This window comes from Ambystoma mexicanum, chromosome 3q (assembly GCF_040938575.1).
Source record: "Ambystoma mexicanum isolate Mex_15411 chromosome 3q, UKY_AmexF1_1, whole genome shotgun sequence".
Lineage (NCBI taxonomy): Eukaryota > Metazoa > Chordata > Amphibia > Caudata > Ambystomatidae > Ambystoma > Ambystoma mexicanum.
The window spans coordinates 89,665,135-89,683,911 of NC_090926.1; the positions used below are offsets into that span (position 1 = coordinate 89,665,135).

The window sequence follows — 18,777 nt, forward strand, 5'->3', positions numbered from 1 at the left end:
AGATGGCTATCTGCGTGCATAAGAGACCCACAGCCATACCTTCCATGCAGACATAAGGGTAATTGGGTATCTCAATAGTTAACTGACCACACGCAGCTGAATCAGTTTACTAACTGCATTTACTTTGACTGGACTTGGAAGGTCAATCACTGGGAATGTTATTTTCACAGTTCCCCATTTTTGTGTCAGGGTGGAATTGTAAAACAATGATACAGGAAAGATTAATTCTAAGCAATGCATCCTTCCAAACTCGTGATTATATGGAAACATGATTAGTAACTTGGTTCATGTTATTTCCTGGGTGTTACCCTAGGTTTGGTATGAAAGAACATTTTGCACATACACATCTGGCCCAGATACCTAGTACTAGATGATACAGAATTGGGTTTGGCTAATACTGTTGGAAGTGATTGATACATAATATTGTAATGAAGGTATTATTCAAAAAGCAAATTAACAAGGGGGTCCTGGGTGTCCCTCTGCCAGACATTAGTCCTGGTTAGGAGAGACTTACCCAAAGTTACTTAAATATGCAAATTAACAAGGGGGCTCCTGGGAAGACATTAGTCCTGGTTACGAGAGACTTACCCAGAATCTGGGTAAGTCTCTCGTAACCAGGACTAATGTCTGGCAGAGGGACTCCCAGGACTCCCCTTGTTAATTTGAATATTTTAGTAACTTTGGGTCTCACCCTAAATTACTAGGGGAATCCAGACGTGGACACCTTGCTCACATTTCTTAGAGAGGCACAGCTCCATCCTACTGATAAGGTCCAACCAGACCGAAACACGTGTCTGGGGTTGCTGTTGGTACTCTTGTTCAGAGGAGAATTGCCTAGCATTTCGGTGCTGGACTGCTCCAGGGCAGGACAAAGACTGATATGTTTGGGATATTTCTTCTCTGTGAAGGATAGTGAGCTAAAGACTCTGGGTAAGTCTCTCGTAACCAGGACTAATATTAGTCTGGCAGAGGGACTCCCAAGACCCCCTTGTTAATTTGCATATTTAAGTAACTTTGGGTCTCACCCTAAGTTGCTTGGGGAATCCAGACGTGGACCCCTTGCTCACTATTCTTAGAGTGGCACAGCTCCATCCTACTGATGAGCTCCAACCAGCATGAAACATGTGTCTGGGGTTGCTGTTGTTACTCTTGTTCATAGGACAATTGCCTAGCATTTCGGTGCTGGACGGCCCAAGGGCAGGACAGAAACTGATATGTTTGGGATATTTCTCATCTGTGAAAGATAGTGAGCTAAAGACTTTGGGTAAGGCTCTTCTAACCAGGAATAATGTCTGGCAGAGGGACTCCCAGGATCCCCCTTGTTAATTTGCTTTATTCAAGTAGCGCCAGGTGCTGTGTGACCTATAGGGAAATTGAGAGATTTCACAGAACAAACTGGCACCTGTGAATATCAACTTGACCTAGATTAGAAATAATCACGTCAGGCCAGCCTGACATAGGACGGGCTCTTACTAAGAGTACAGCATATCAAATGCATTCCCAAAGCTCTACTGTCAAATTGAAATAGCATTCAGTTACTCTGAATGGGCGCCTTCAAAAATGAATCCTAAAAGTATGTTCTTTGTTGCAGGTCATCAGTGGAGATTTTGCCAGAAGAGTACTGTCCCCCCACTGCCAACGGTAAGTCATGGCCAACGTCTATGTGTTACAGTGTCAACATGAGCACTCTACACTCATAGGTTAAGGGAAGCAGACATTTAAGCCTTGTGTTGAAAAGGAAGGTGCAGAAGCTGTAGGAGGAGGGAAGCAGTGGTAATACTGCTTACTGAACATTGTCATGGAGTCCAGACCCCAGGTATTGTGCAACCTTCCTGGCGGGATCCCCGCCACCCCTTGACTTTGGAACTAGTGTTACCATCAGTGGAAATGCAGCCCCAAGATCCTTTTGGTCTACTAAAAGGAACAAATGAATATAATGTGTGGTTTCTCAGCACATTACCCCAATTCCAAAACCTATAATATATCAGTGAAGTCTGTCAATTTCCAAAATGTTGATGGCTACTAAGATTGTCCCTGTATCCATGAATGGGTGCTGTATTCATTGCTCAATCTTATTTTCATCTGTTTAATTGACCAAAAAGGTCTAACCCTGCAAAGGCAAAAAGCCGGTGGACTACTTAGGGATCTCCAGAATTTGCGCGGGCATAAAAATATATGCGGGCAAAAATGCTGGAGCATTTCTATTGCAGAGAGAAAGATTGTTGTGGAAACGGAAGTTGAGTTGTGGCCCTTCCTCTCCACCACACACATGAATGAAAATGGGGCACAAATGAAGAAGGCCGTACAGCCTTATCAAAGCTGTTTTTTGTCTATCATTTGGACTGCAACTAGCTCAAGATGAGCCCCTTTGTGTGTTTGCATTAATCTCAAATATATTGATAAAAGGACACTGACAGTTTTATTTTATAAAAATTGCTAATTGAATGCTAATTGCAGGCAGCCAACGACGTTTGCACTTAACTTGCCTGTGTGTGAACCTAAACATTCACAAGGCAGAGGCGAGAAGGAAATATTAAAGTGAGACAAACTCCCTTTTACACCTTCATTTTCCTCTCCTTCTTGTGAAAAAATAAACAGTCTGCAAATTTCACTTTGCAGACAGCATGTACTAATTAATTCATTTGGAATCTGCCTGGTTTTGAGCACGTGCAGAACCACAACCAAAATCCGTAGCAATCCATTATTTTCAATGCTTGCATGCAAAGTCATTCTGGTGTATAATGAATCGCACTGACAGGGTGAAGGAAGTGAGCATGGGGTTATCTTTTCTCTACTTTGTGCAACACCTCTGCCTCGGCACTTCTCAAAAATGGGGCTTGGTGTTAAATGAACGGTTTAAAGTATTATGCCACATTTGTACACAATCACTTAATTTCCCACCTCATTAAAAATTAAGTCTAAAATGTGTTTTGGTTTGGCTTCAGCGTGTCCAAACTTTTGCTATAGGGCACTTTCTCTTTGTCTCTGATGATGGACTCCACTGCCATGTGTTTTGTACATCCTTCTGTTGAGAAAGACAGGCTTTGCTGATAACATGCTATTTTTTACCTTTGTCTCGAAGGATTTGTTATTATTTCTCAAGTTTTTATTAATATATGCTGTTGTGGCAAATGGCACCTTTTTTGTATTCATGTATTGGAGGTCTTCTGTGGGAAATGGTGTGTTTTAGTAATGACATCAAGGATGCACATATTACACTTCATGGTGGGTTACTCTCACCCTGGTGGGCCAAAATACATTGGGCCTCATTACAAGTATGGCGGTAAGGCAACAACGGCGCCGGTATCGCTACCGGCACCGTTGCTACCGTACCGCCACACTACGAGTTCTGCTCGTGGTTGCCCTTGCAGCCACCAGGTCCAACCTGGTGGCCGTACTGGCACCCGCGAGCAGAACATGATGGTAGCACTGGTAAAGTTATTAACGGTACCGGTGCTACCACCCTCCCCATTCCCATTGAGCCACATAGGGCTCAAATGGGAATGGTGATGTACCAGGCCCAGCACCTGCGAAAGGGCAATTACCGGGTCATGCTGGGCCAGAATAGCCCGGTAATTGCCCATTCGGGGGTGCCGGACCCGGATGTGAGTTTGGAGGTAGCCTTGCCGGTTTTACCAGCAAGGCTTCCTCCAACCTCGTAATGAGGCCCAATTTGACTCTCTGATAAAATTAGGTGCTCTGAGACTACTTTGGTGGTCATTTGGTGAAGTATACAAACTATTAAGTTACTTAACATGTCTCCACCTTTGGAGGTGTTTCTGGCCTGCATGTAATCCAGTCGATATCAGAGATCTTCTGCAGTTGAGTATCCATATTGTGTCTGCTAGAGCAGCTTTAATAGCAGTTAACCACCCAGCACTGCACTTGTGAAACAGCTGACAGATAGGTAAAGAAAATGGCACACCTTGCTGCTAACTATCCTGCAACGGATATCCCTAGTATGTATGATAGTGCTACCCAAATGGCACTATCTTTTTTCTAACATCCGAGTCAAACTGCTGATCTCTTTCGTTGCAAATCTGTGTCTGCTTCTTAGTACCTTGGTGTGGGTCCCACCCAACCTAGAGGTAATTGGGTGCACACACACCAGATTGCAACTTCCCAGAGTTAGACTGAATGCTGCACAGTGATTGGTTAAGGCAAAGGGGATGAACATCTTGCCAGGCCTAAGAAAGATATCAGACCCTAGAGCTAAATGACAAGACACTGCTCACCAATTGGTCAAAACACGTCAGCTTAGCTTAGTTCCCAAGCCCAAATTCAAAATAGACATTACAATTTATGTTCGTAGGCAGAACATGCAAAATTATCATAATGAAGGTCACATATTGGCAGGAATTGAACAACAAGCAGCGAAGAGTATGGTTGTAAAGATGGAATTATCACAGTGCAACACTGCCCTCTGTAGGATGTCACACTAACAGAGCTTCAATTGCTAAGAAAGAAATCATGCAAAGCACCAGTATACCTGAAATAGAATCAATTAGGAGTTAATGATTTTTACAGACACTCACAAAATAGCCCTCACAGCATGCACATAATATCAGTAAGGACAGCTCTTCAAAATCACAAGCTATATAAGTCCACATACATACATGTATTACAGGGCCTGCCGTAGCGGCCCTGTAGTTATGGTTAATTTGCTCAACTCATAGAATGAACATTCTTTGCCCCCCCCCGGATGAACTCTCACCAAACTGTGCAAAAAAAAAGGTATATGGCTCCCTTGGAATGATTCTGTGAAGTTTGGAGTGGCTTAATCCAGGGGGGGGGAAAGATAAAGATGTGGGTCCCAAAATATGTGGAAATCCCCATAGACACAAAGGAAACAAAATGTTGCTCATGCCTACAGCCCAAACCACTGGACGGATTTTCACTAAATTTGTGACAGGAGCTTGGTCCCAAAAGCATGCTTTTGTAAAATTGGTGTAAATCCATCCAGTAGTTTTATAAAAAAGGACAAAAAGTAGGTAAAATAATTAGTGATAGCTGGGTCTGGTTGGGCCACAAATTCCCGATTTGGGGGCCACAGACATGTCTGGGCCAATCAAGGGGTGGCGGGAGGTTAACAGATGTGAGGTGCTTCATATTCTTTTAAACTGTTGCCATGTTGGATCCGCTGACAGCCGCTGGTGACCGTGGATAGCGCGGTGTGGACAAGTATGGAAAACACATTTGGAGTTATTTGTTGATCGAAAAATGGGCTGGAAGGGTGGGGGTGGAATATAGTTGATATGGTTCTGTTTTTATAGGGGAAAAAAGTGGCTGCAGGTGCCGCCAAGTCCACAGACACTGTGGTAGTCCATGGACAGTGCTGTGAATGAACAGTTTGGAAAACACATTTTGGGGTTATTTGATCGCCTAACAAGGGCCTGGAAAGGGTGGGAGAGTGGAATAAAGATGATATGAGCTGTTTTTATAGGTGAAAAAGGGGTTTGCAGGTGCTGCTGAGTCCGGAGTCAATTTTACTGCCTGCAGACATTATATGGATGGCAGAGGGTTCTGGGTGAGTTTTGTTATTTGAAGATGTATTGCACATACTTGTTATATGGTTTCATTCAATTGTGGTAGTTGTGGCCAGTGGTTAGATTCTTGGGGGCATGGCCACAGGCCTATGCCCCAAAATTCTGGCCACTGCTAGCACATTGGAGAGGAATATGTGTATAATAATTATAGGTACTGTAGGGGGAGTAAACAGTATTTGTAATATGGTGGAAATATATAATTAAAGTGTATATGGTATTTATGATAGTTGTACAACTGAGGATAGTGCTCCTTGATGTTTCCTCCACCTTTCACACAGTCAACAATTGTATCCTCATTAAACAGTTACATGATACCTTTAGCATTGTAGACCTTGTACTGGACTGGCTGATCTGTTTTCCTCCCTAACCACCCTTACCAGCTGCAACTGTGCTGTTTGTAGTCCACCACTTCACTGTGTATCTAAAGAGTACCCCAAAGTTTTATTCTATGATTGTGGCTCTCCCACATCTATTTTGATCCTCTAGCTGCCTTGAAGTTCTTCTTCTTTTCTCATCTCCAGTGATATGTTAATGACACACAGGTTTCCTTAGACTCCCCTGAACTAATTTCTTCTCCTCGTTTTTATCCCTGAATGTCTGACTGCCATTGAGGCATTGTGTGTGGCTAACAATCCATATCTCAATGCCAGTACGATGGAGATCTTTCTTTTTGTAAAAACTGTGCTCCTTTTTTCCCCTACCCGCTGTCTTTGGGCCCTCTACTCTCACCATCCTGTGAGGCCAAAACGTTGGGGTCATTTTTAAGTCCTCTCTCTGTTTTGACCCTTACACATGCAAGCTTGGAAAGAAAGTCCAAGCTTTTGGCTTGACCTCCTTACAGACACTTCACTGTTTCTCACCTTCCCCCTAGAAACTAAAGGATTCTAGATCCCTGGACCTGTGTAGGCTGGACTACTGCAACACTTCTTCATTATCCTCCGCCTTTGTTGTTTATGCTCCTTTCGGCTAATCTAGAATAGGACTGTAAGATTTACCCTTGACGTCAAACATAGGGATCATATCGCTACAGCCCTAAAATGTGTACATTGGCTTCTGCTAATTGCAAGGATGAAGTATGAGATCCTTTGTATAATTGAGAAGGCTTTCTGGGGCCTGGGACTACAATATGTAAACATTATTTTCCCTAATTCCCTAAATACTGCCCTGCTAGAGCCCTCCACTGCTGTAACTCCAATACCCTGCTTGTCAAATGCGTTTTGAAACAGAGAGCGAGAGGCATGTCTTTCTCTTGAACCGGAGCTTCTGTTTGGAACAGTCTTCCTGTTCCTCTTATAGTTGAGCTAGACTTCCTTAAGTTAAAGAAACGTCTTAAAACTCTGCTTCTGTGTTCCTGTTTTACTTAATCCCTTTGCTGTTAACGTATGTCACTGCCACTAAAACTGGTGACCTGATCCCTCATTAACCTCACAGGTTCCAGGCCCTATATCTAGTCAACACCAGTACATCCCCTCCCCTCTCATCTCTACCCTTGTGGGTCTATGGCCTGGTGACTGGGTACCATACCCCTGGTACTCTTCTGCCACAGCAGGTAGCTTGTGGTGTCCCACCTTGGCATGTCTTGGCACTTTCATTATGGGCTCCTATCAGCACCCACTTCGTAATCTGTACTCCTCTTTCTATACATTAACTGCTTTTACTGCCAATACAAATGTGTTATTATAGCAGAAGTGTGCAAAATGTTTGGGGAAAAGCAAGGGAAATGCATATGCAAAAGATTTGTAGAACATTTTTAAGTGCCCGTTGGTGTGTGGAAGTTGTATATGTTGATAGGGCAATATGTAGAGTTTCTCTAACTGATTGGTGGACATATGTGTGAATGTAAGCAGGAATTATAAATATGGATGCCTGATTGGGTCTTGATCTTACAGGCTGCCATAACATTTTTAAACAGAAAGATTATCATGACAAATTTGTACATATCAGAACAGAGCACACTTGAGACTCTTAAAACATTGAGAATAAATAATGCAATCAATTATTATTTGTTCATTTACTAAATCAATTTGAAAAATTCTCACTTTACAACACCATATATAAATATTACATAAAAATGTTCACCCTAATTTATTCGACTAAATCCATACATACCTTTCATCCATACACATTAATTTCATCTAAATCTATATCTCTATTGGCCAATAATTGCATAAATTTAACTTATTTGTCTGTCGACAGGCGTTTCAAGCGGGGCTTGTTGGCTATACATTCATGCCAAATCCTGGCTTCTCAATTGACTACCCTCCTTTCTTAAACTTCAGTGTTCAAAGAGTGTCTATGACACAGACATTATAGTCTATTAGGAATGCCTGTCTGTACAACAGTATTTAAAAATGACTTAATCGTGTATTGTCAATTACAAGTCAAGTTAATTCTGGAACAGAAGTGCATACCTTATGTGACTAGCGTGCACTTAATTATATTTTTGTCACAGCCTATCGTCACTTGTATTAGCTATTTGTTGTCTGAATGTATCTATAGACAAAATATTCAGGGGGAGTCAGATGTCGAAATCTGTGGAAAAACGATAGGTTTGCTTCAATCATACCCTGCACATGAGACAAAGTTCTCTCACCTATCTTGTCATGTTTTATTCCACTATGGATTGGCCCACATCCGACTGCCAAAGATTTGTCACTGGGTTTTTTCCAAATGTAGTCGCAACTGTCCACTGTAGCATAAGGGAACCAAGGCTGGCTGCAGAGTTCAAAACAAACATCCTATGCAAAACTGCGTACTCTCATGTGATGATTGGTCTTAATCTGATGTATTTCTTGAGACGCCATTTCTTGAGAATTGACATCCGGCCCGATATTCACACTTTATGTACCTGAAAGATAAGGCACAAGCATTTAATTGAATGTCCCTGCATGGCGCTTGCCTTTATCATTTAAAGATGTTCTTGTTAGGGCTTCAACTCGGTGGTGCCCATGTGTCATGTGTATAATATATACCATCTTGAATGTGTATAATGTCATTATGGCATTGTAACAATTATGACAAATTTCTAATTCAGACATGTCCGTAAAATAAACAGCCTCTGTTCTTGAATCACTTGTAGCTGTTTAGGGGCATTATGTACTAGTGCCCATGTGTCTTCCTGACCCAGAATCACTTGCTTAATTGTACTAGTTGCAACACAAGCTATTGTTTACTGCCCGAGTATAATCCTGTCTGGATTGTATCGCCCTGAACGTACAATATCAACTTCAACTTCTTAAGGCACTTACTGTACCTGCTGTTAATGAGTTATTTTCTGGCCCGTGCATCGCCTGCTTCTCTACAGCAACCATTTGTGTAATGCAGTTCCTTCTTAAACCACATGAACCATGGGCAAATAAAGCAGACTGGATAACGCTGCCGCATCTGCGACACACCCGATGTGTACTCATTGTTGATAATAGTGCACTGATTATTTGATGGAAAAACCTTGTTTAAAGATATCTATTTTTAGGGTGTTAGCCATGTTGGCTCTTTTTTAATTTGTGCAATGTCAGCATCCACTTTAGACACCGGCCATGCGATGCAGACCCTCCTTCACCCATTGAAATCATGGGAATAGAAAGCGGACAGAAATAAAAGGCCTCTTCCTGCGGCGCATCTAGTATGTACTCATTATCCTCAATAGTGGACAACTGGTCTAATAGACCCAATGCACCTTGGCATGTCTTGGCACTTTCCTTCTGAGCTCCTATCAGCACCTGATAATCCGTACACCTCTTTCCATTCATGCACTTCTTTTAATGCACAATACATATGTGGATTTATAGCAGAAGAGTGTAAAATATTTGGGGATAAGCAAGGGAATTGCATATTTGAAATATTTGTAGAACATTTTTAAGTGCCAGTTGGTGTGTGGATGTTTTATATGTTGATAGGTGTATATCTTGTGTGGTTTAAACTGATTGGTGGATCTATGTTTGACTGTTTGTAAGCAGGCAATTAGGGAGTGTTACAAACATAACAGTAAAAAGCATAGAAGGGCTGTCTTCTGCGATGTTGTGCACACGTAATGCGTGTTTTTTAAATAATGCATGGCGAGGAGAGGGGAGTGTGGAGACCGTGGATAGTCATGAACATTCATGGATTATGGTCCTTATTGTGTGCTAGAGAAAGGTGTTTGGGACAGAACATTGTTTCTGTGCTTTCTTTGTTTTCTTTAGTAAATAATTGTCCATTATTTCCATTAGCATTGTATAAAATACTAATAGGAATGTTGGAGAATCTTATTGAGTCTAACTATTTTACTGAAAAATGTAAAGTACGTGGAGTCTATAAGATAATCTTTTAACTTCTATTTTTAAACTGGGAAAGGTGGTTCCTTTTTTGCAGGAGAGGTTATGAAGTAAGTTGAGGGAGGAAAGTAAGCGAAGGGAAACCAAGCACAGATATGAAGGGGAAGGTGGACAGGGGAAGATGTTGGGCGTGTGATAAATCTAAGGTAGCAGGCAGTGTTTCTCATGCTCCATGATTACAGCCTCGAAAGCACCCAGAAACAACGTTATTTTCAGTGAATTGCATGGGTTTTTACCAGTGCATGCTAATTTATTATAATTTACTAATATCATACTTACCCCAATATAGCAAAATTTCTGTCAAATGTACACTGTTGTTCACCTTAAAACTCTGCAATTTCCCACCTTCTAGCATCATTTTTAACACTTCTATACACTTTTTGCAACTTTTCCCTATTTTTGTGCATGCGCGGCATGATGATGTGTTTGCAAACACGTCCGCACTTTGTGATCGGGTCTGTGTTTAGCAGACAGTGCAAAACTGCACTTTCTACTGATCTAGGAACATTCAAGCTCAAAATATTCCCCTTGCATAGCTCCTACACCTATTCTTACTCATTATCCATTAACAATCTAGTACAGAGCACATTCTTTGAAGAATATTAGCAAAACCGCCCTATATTTCAAAAATTTAATCAGCTATTACCATCCCAGCCCCCCAAGGGCCACCACAACCACCACAACTGGAGGACCTACACAACACAAAAAGTGCAGTATTTCCAAAGACAAAGAAGAGGACCAAGAAGATGAGGTAGAGGAAGTGCCTACCTCTAGCACCAAGAGAGAATCATGAGTGTGGCAGTTCGTTACCACTGTTGGGGCTGTATCAAAGGCTTCAGCTACCAAAGTCACATGCACTGAGAGCAACATTGTACTCATTCTCTGACTACTTGGAGAGTACTCCTACGGGACCACCTCCATGTGCCGCCACACACATTCCAACCAGCGCAATGCTCTCAGAAAGGCTGTTCCTTTCTTAGCAAGTAGTAGGCTGTCTTCCTCCACCTCATCTTCCTCAACCAATACTGTAACCACACAGCCTGCTTCTGTGGGACACAAAATCCCACCAGCTACCTTGCAAGAAATAAAAGAGGCTGTTGATCCTTATCTTTTGATGACAACAGTCCTGTGTATATACTGCAAAACACCACTCTGCAGGGGTTAACAATTTCAAAGTGCTTTTGAAGCCTTAATCAAGCAGCACGAGAGGAGCATTTTTCTTTGTGTCAAAATGTACATACATACAATAGTCATATATCTTAGCCCCCACTTGATAAAATACATTCAGACTTTGCACAAACATTCAAGGGTGGGTCTCTAATCTTTCTGAAAACTTGTGTCTACATTTGTCAAACAGCAACAAAGTTATAGTCCATCTACAAATGTTGAGACCCTCACTCTAAATTAGCCCCCTCTTGACAAAACGCCACCAAACTTTGGAAAACATTTATATCTAGATCTAAAATCTGTTTGCAAACCTTTGTTCAGATTTGTCAAATGGCACCACATTTGATAAGCCATTACAATATTTTGAGACCCCCTCTTATTTTGCCCCCTCCTGAGAAAATCCCACCAACCTTTGGAAAAAAACATTTATATCTAGATCTAAAATCTTTTTGCAAATCTTTATGCACATTCATCAAATGGCACCACATTTATGAATCTTTAAAATATTTTGGGACCCGCCCTCTAATTGTGTTCCCTCTTGACAAAACAGCACCACACACTCCAAAACCATTAAACCATCCAAAAACTGCTTTTCACCAACCCTGTAATGCACAAATAAGCATAGATGTCCCCGAACATCTAAGATGTTCGCGTACATCACAGTACTGTTCCGGACTGTCCCAGACTGACCCCTCACCTCCCCAGAGATAGTTTGATAAGTTTGACAAGTGCAATGTTGTTTTTTTAAATATGTTTTTACTGCAATGTTTGCAGACAGAGGCATCTGTCCACAAATCCAGCATGGCAGGATTTCCAAAAATCTGACACACTTAATGCTTTGCACAATCCAATCAGTGGGCGCATCCGGTGTCCGCAGACCTCACGTCGCACTGAGGACCAAATTGAGGCCTATCCGCTGACCAAACAAGGAAATGAGTTTGCCGACCAAACCCAGATATCACACATTTTGTAATACTTACTTTTTGATTGTGTAAATAAAAAACAATACTGGACAGATTGACACCACATTTACAAAAGAAATCTTCTGGAACCAAGCTGCTGCTCCTACCACAAATTTGGCGAAAATCCGTCCAGTGGTTTGGGGTGTAGGCGTGAGCAAATTTCTTTTTACATTCCATCTATGGGAAAAAACACACATTTTGGCACCCCCTTATAACTTTGCCCCACCTTGATGAAACCTCACCGTTATTCACAGCATCAATCTGATGGGGCCATATACTTTTTTTGCAAAGTTTCGGGAGTATTGGTTTGGGGGGAACAAAGTTATAAGGCGCCCACAAAGTGTTCTTCCTATGGGTTGAGCACCTTAACCACAACTACAGGGCTGCTTCCGCAGGCCCTTTAATATATATAACCATGTCATTGTAAGAGAATGAAATTCGCCAGCAGCTAAGCCCCAGCACATAGAGTCAGAGGCAGGACAGATGAAATCATGAGAAAAGGAAAGACATGCACGTAATGTTTCCAACAAAAAATTGAAAAGTGGACTGACAATGAACATTTCACAATGGTGAGAATGGTAATATGGTGCCAATCACTTAGGTCAATGGTAAAGGATGTTAGAGTTATAATCTCAATGTCACACTGTCACACCTCATATATGGATTGGTCAAAATTACTTTGTTGTTCACTCCACACATACTCCTTCTGGATCAACCAATTGAAAGTCACGTTCAAACAATACAAGCTTGAAATAGTGTCATCCAATCAGTAAATGTGTGAAAGTAAATGATCTTAATGCAATTGGACTGACTGTTTAATAGTTTAATTTAGTCAGAAGGTTAGAATTAACCAATAGAGTTAGGAAATGTGTGCAAACACTTATAGTGCAAATAACAATGTCCAATGGGAAGACTTAGAAAATTGGATCAATCTGTAGCATTTGTTGTCTTATCCTTTCTGTAATTCGCTATGTAACTGGCCATCTTATAATTTTTAATTGAATGTCTTTTTTGATAATTCACTGCCTAGGCTGTAATAATACATTTTTGTTTTTCTCATATGTCGTGAATTCATTTTTGGCTCTTGTGAATTGATTATTACTACTTAGAGGGACTTGCCTTACAATACACTGTAAAATCAGACTGCAGGGATTAGATTGGCAGTGGGAACATGAAAAGTTTATTTGCTGCTCTGCTAGGAGAAAAGGCATGCGCACAGATAAATAATGACAATCATGATGCAGCACAGTTTAATGACTGCCGAATGAGAGTATGGAATCCATTAAGGTCAGCATATTCAGACACAACAGACAGTAATTTGATTATGGTCCATACCATGAAGTTTGACAAAGACCCTGCATTGTATATAAACCAGATTCAAGAAATGTGGAGGGCAGAGACAGGGGAGCCCTGAGACGAGAATATAGTAATACTTTCTCCTATGTTGTGGAAGGGACTCACCAAGGATGTGCAAAAAGATTTATATAAAGTCGTAGGGAATGAAGCCAAGGTATGTTCTGAAATTCGGGCGATTATAGTGCATAATTGGAGGCAAAGGCAGGAGCAGGAAAAAAAACAGTGGAGCTGGCACAGAGGACTGAAGCAAAGCTAGTACAGAAGAAATTGTCAAAGTTAAGTGTGGACCAGGAACTGATTATCAGCTCCCCTGAGGGGCAGGAGACAAGGCAAACACCGGAATGGATGGAGGGTTACCAAGGGTACCCAGACAAGAGAAGAGACAGGGAGGTTATTATGGGGGAAAAAGAGGTTTCCAGTGAAGACAAGGAGGTGCATTCGGGGTAAGGATGTCGAGGCTTTGGGACCTGGAACTGTGTTGGACCTGTGGCAAGAAAGAACACTTTTTGAGAGAGTGTAGGAGCAGACCAGTATATTGTTATCATCCCTGCATTTATCCTAATGGGCCTGCGTAGGCAATTACATACCATCTGCAAACAAAGATAGATGATGCCCCCAATTGCCCCAGGCCCCTCACAGGCACCTAACCATGGACACACACCACAGTATAAGTATGAGACACCTCCACACCAGCAATTGCAGAACTCAGATCCAATTCCTGCACGGTGTACATACAGCAGCAAACCCTGCAGCTGAGACAAGAACCCCCTGCTGGTACAGTAACTCATTACACTGGAGCGAATGTACTAGGAGCAAGAGTTTTTCCACTCCTGGAGGCGTACTCCTATCCTCAATAGGACAGCCCACAGAGAGCCCTGATTTGCCCAGCCCTGTCATTCACTGCTGACCTGGAAGATGAACCTCAGGTATGTGTGAGGATAGGTAGAAAAGCATTCTCTTGTATGGTAAACACAACAGCTACAAAGTCCAGGTATTAAGGAAGGTAATTTCACCTTATCAGCAAAAGTAATGAACATTCAGGGGTTCCCTGGGGCAATAATGTTGGTTTCATTTAGAGAAGAATTACCCATTAAGTTAGGTACCCAAGAGGTGGTAGCCCTCTTATTATTTTTCAAATGATACCCCATTGAATATGCTTGGAAAGGGACCTCCTGAGTAAACTAGAAATAACTATTTCATTTACTGAAGATGATGTAGTGTGATCAACCCCAGGAATACATTATTCTAGGGCTGCTGTGATAATATGAGAACTTTATAGTGATGGTACTAGCACAGGGCTACCTATACATCAAGATGTGCTCCTATATGGAGTAAATGTGTTGGTGGTATGGGTGCCTGGAATGAAGGACAAAAGGTGAAGAGTGCCAGTGGAGTTTTTGTTTAGGCCACCAGTCCCTCAAGAACAGGCCTCAGAAACTCACACTAGATTTAGAGGTGACAACAATCAAAAAGGATAAGTAGTACTGAAGAGGAAGGAGGTGAGTGGCACATGGTCTTGTGTGTAGATCCCACCCAGCCATTATGGAAGCTGTCTGATGAGGAGTTGTTTGAAGATGTTGACGATGATAGAGACATTATTTTTTAAATGTGTATCCCTTGTCAGTTCATGGTGAAGCACAGGGAAGTACTACACACTACACTTATTGTTAGACCAGTAGCCTCTAACTTACAGGAGCACAAGGCAAACGTGCCCAGCACCTTGTGGACCAGTAATCCCCACTATGTAGGTTTATTGAAGAGCACAGAGGCCGGTCACTTAAGGTTGTTGTTACACCTTTCCGACGTTGGTCTCTTTGGTAAAAGAGATGGTTGTGTGGATCGGTACGACGGTATTCGTCCAAGATGGCCGCGACTTTTTGTGCTATACGGGCGGCAGCAGTCTAGTTACTTCACGTTCTCAACGGACGCTATCAGCTGGTCACGTGACTCCATTTAGGAACAGAAGGAACTCTCTTTTATGTGTTGCTACTGTGTTATGTGGCGCCCCGTAAGTTAGTTTCTAGGTTACTACCTACGCTCACTGTTGTGTGCTCATTTCCTTTTCTAACCCTTCTCATTTGACTATTTCCGTTTCTAGAATTCCTCAACAGCGCCTTCTTTCCATCATGCTCCATCAACGACTTTCTTTCTTGCATTTGTTTGTGCCCTCCCCGTCTTCAACGTGCAAGAGAATAAAACGGACACTCCCCAGACGGGGAATAAGGCAAAGAGAGCAGGCTGCGAGAGTTCAAGGAAAAGTTTATCTAGATCTCTGAGAGCGCTCTGGCAAAATTAATGTTACGGTACATTATATAGGCACAATGACATGTCTAACATATGATGCTACGTTGGACCCGGATTGGTCAGCCAGGGTGGTGTCTTAGGTGTGGGCATCATTTCTTCCTCCTGGTTGGTTGCTTGGTTGGCGGGAGGATGGACGTCAGATATCTGTGCTCCGATTGGGTGAAGGTCAGGTCATCGTGAAGCAGGGTGGTCACTATCTTAGCTAATGAACACATTCTAAATAATGCATGCACTAAATATTAGTTGATCAAAAAGACTCTCAGTAGTTTATCATGTCATTATACAAATCACACAGGTGTCTATATCATCTATACCATTTGGATTATACAGGTCACAGGTTAAGGGTCTTGACCACTATAAAACACTGATTGAACTGTAGGTTTAGTCTCACAAGAATCTCAGATATGTGGCATTTGTTAGTATTAGGCACAACATACTGCAGCAGGGGTCTAATGTTATTTGGGGGTCGGTTGGGTGGGCTTCATGGCCTGGTCAGCGGTCTGGCACATGAAAGGAATATCTTGCAGGGACACAGGGTTATAATGGCAGTAAGTTTCCACCGGCGAGGGTGCGGGGGCAAGGACATGTTTGGGGAGATGAACAAGCTATGTGCTTAGTTCATGCTGGTTCACATGCAGGACAGTGATCTCAGAGGAAGACTGATGTGATACATTTATTAGTTGTTGCGAATGCCTCCGGCTTCAGCTTGTGAATGGAGCCGCAGAGTTTTCCAGTCAGAGTGGGAAAGAAGGTGGGGGCCATGTGCTCTGTGTGGCTGATCGCAGTGGGGAGAGGGAGAGAAGTGTTTCGTATTATCGCAGTGAGGCCTGGTCACCAAGATGGAGTCGAAAGGGGGTACAAAAGATGGATGCCCTGTGTCCTGCTCAGTGGTCCCATCTACACGAAAGTCAACGAAAGTTAACATCGCATAAGGGTAAGGGGTGAACCCACTACTGGAGGCACTTGGTCCAAGCCTTGTACTGAGAAGTGAAGGCAGAGAGGGGCCTGCTGGCCCCTCGCTCCCACACATTCCCCCCTTTCGTTACATCTAAAGTAACAAATATTTATTTTTTATCCTTTTCATTCTCCCTTCGGTAGTACTCAGCCTCCGCAACTGCTTCGTCCCACGCTGGGGTGCCCTTTATTGGCATCCACGCCCTGCATACACTTCTTAAGCTATTCCCTCCTCTGGCATATTCGTCTGGTGTACACATCAAGTAGATCCCACCATCTCCATCTAAGTCCACCCATACCTCTCTGTACCATTGTAGCTCCCTTTGTTCCTTTATTGTTGTGTGGTGCAAATTATCAACCCTGTCCCCGTATTGCCTGTAAATGGCTGTCATCCTGTATTGTGGTGTGTTGTATTCCCCTGTTTGTATTTGTGCATCTATCATAGTAGCTACCGCTGTCGGTCGGCCCATTGTTACCATCATCATAGTTGAGGTAGGCATGCTCTTTTCACAACACCGGAGTCCCAGTTGGCACATATAGAAGAATAGGAGCACAAAGACGATGATGGGGACGAGTATTTTCATTGCCACGTTTACCCATGATGGTATCCAGCTGAACAGATTGTCGAGCCATGTGCTTTCCTCTCCTTCTGTTTTCATCCTATCTCCTAAATCATGTACTGCTGTTATCACATGTGAGAGTGTCCCGTTATCAGCATCTTCAGTTGGCACGAACGTGCAACACGCCCCCCCAATTTTTCGGAAAACACCACCGTCCATTGCCGTGAGGAGATCTAGGACATATCTGTTTTGCATTGTCATTAGGCGAAGTGCACGGAGCTCTATCTTTATAACGTTGAATCCTTCTTCAGTGTCATTAGCCAGTTGGATGAGCTCCCAGTGCACTATCTGCAACCATTTGTTTTTTTTTCGTGCTTGTAGTCCCGGGACAAGGAGTGACGCGAAAAATTTCTCTGCTGATGAAAAGAGCTTGTACTTCTGCGGGATCTCAGCAAGGAGTTTCGATGATTCTGATGAGATGTAATTGGAGGACCTTTTACTTCGTGATAGTTTTTTCTTCAGTTCATATTCTGACAATAGTTTGTAAGTTGAAGCTTCTGTTATCATTAGTTGGGGCGCTGTCGATGGTTCATCCGATTGCCCTGCTGCCATTATGCCAGCCGATTCTCCTGCCTTTCCTTGTATATTACTCTCTGGTATTACCATCAGGGCTCTGTGGAGGGTGGCCAAGGCACATGTAACTTTCCATGCTGTTGGGAGGTGTAGATAGGCTTGTTTGCCGCAAATCCAGCGCATGTCCATTAGTGCAGCGGTACCTTTCTTCATGTCAGGTATTATTACTGTCTTGTTGCATTTCTTTGTTTCCCATATGTTCACTCTTCCTTCCCCATGGAAACACAGTTCATGTGGTGCTTCTTTCTGTATTTTGATAGGTGTTTCCAATTATGTGACCCATGTTAGCTTTGTGACATGTTGCGATCAGATAGGGGCACATACTTCCTTTATCTATTGGAAGGTGTGTTTGGATAGCCCTCTGAGTGCTTCTGCTTTGCATTCGATAGTTTCCTCGTGCCATTTATTTTCTGCATACCTCGTCCCTTTGATGACAAGAAATGGTTCCTTAAGGCAAATTACTCCTTGGCATCTGCTTGTGCATGTTCTCTCATTTTCCAGTTTTTCCATTGTGACGGTGTGCGCTTGGAAGGTGCTTTTTATCCTGCACAAAACCAAATGAATCAAACATTGGGCCTCCGACAAGGGCACTTCCTGTGGCACTAACATTTTCGGTGTCCCTGATGCATGTGGTATGAGCGAAGAAACGTAACAGCTCTCATTTGTCGCCTTGTTTGCCGTGGCACTCATGTCCGAATACCACTTGTTTGATTGATCTGGGTGACGGGGGTCTTCTATCTCATCTAACCCCAGGTCATGATAAATGTCATATCTTTTCCCTTCTGCCCCCCTCTTCTTTCTCCTTCTCCCTCCCTCCTTGTAGCTCTTCACTCTTTGGTAGTGTATTGGGAACGTGCCCACCCAAGCTGTGTCATTACCGTTAAATATGTTATCATGTATGTATTCATTAGTGGCAGCAGCGTAATATGAGGTGGGCTCTACTGTTGCTTGTGCATGTGAAGTTGTGTTAGCTACATTGCTC

The 18,777-nt window shown here is 42.7% G+C and overlaps 1 protein-coding gene across 2 annotated transcripts in view; it reads left to right on the forward strand.

Moving 5' to 3' along the window:
• The window catches only part of TESPA1 (thymocyte expressed, positive selection associated 1), a 913,752-nt gene that overhangs the window by 538,900 nt on the left and 356,075 nt on the right, over positions 1-18,777 (forward strand). For both annotated transcript variants that reach the window (XM_069653203.1, XM_069653204.1), the window contains one exon: positions 1,592-1,641. In XM_069653203.1, coding sequence (XP_069509304.1) covers positions 1,592-1,641 — 50 coding nt within the window. The remainder of the gene's footprint in view (positions 1-1,591; positions 1,642-18,777) is intronic.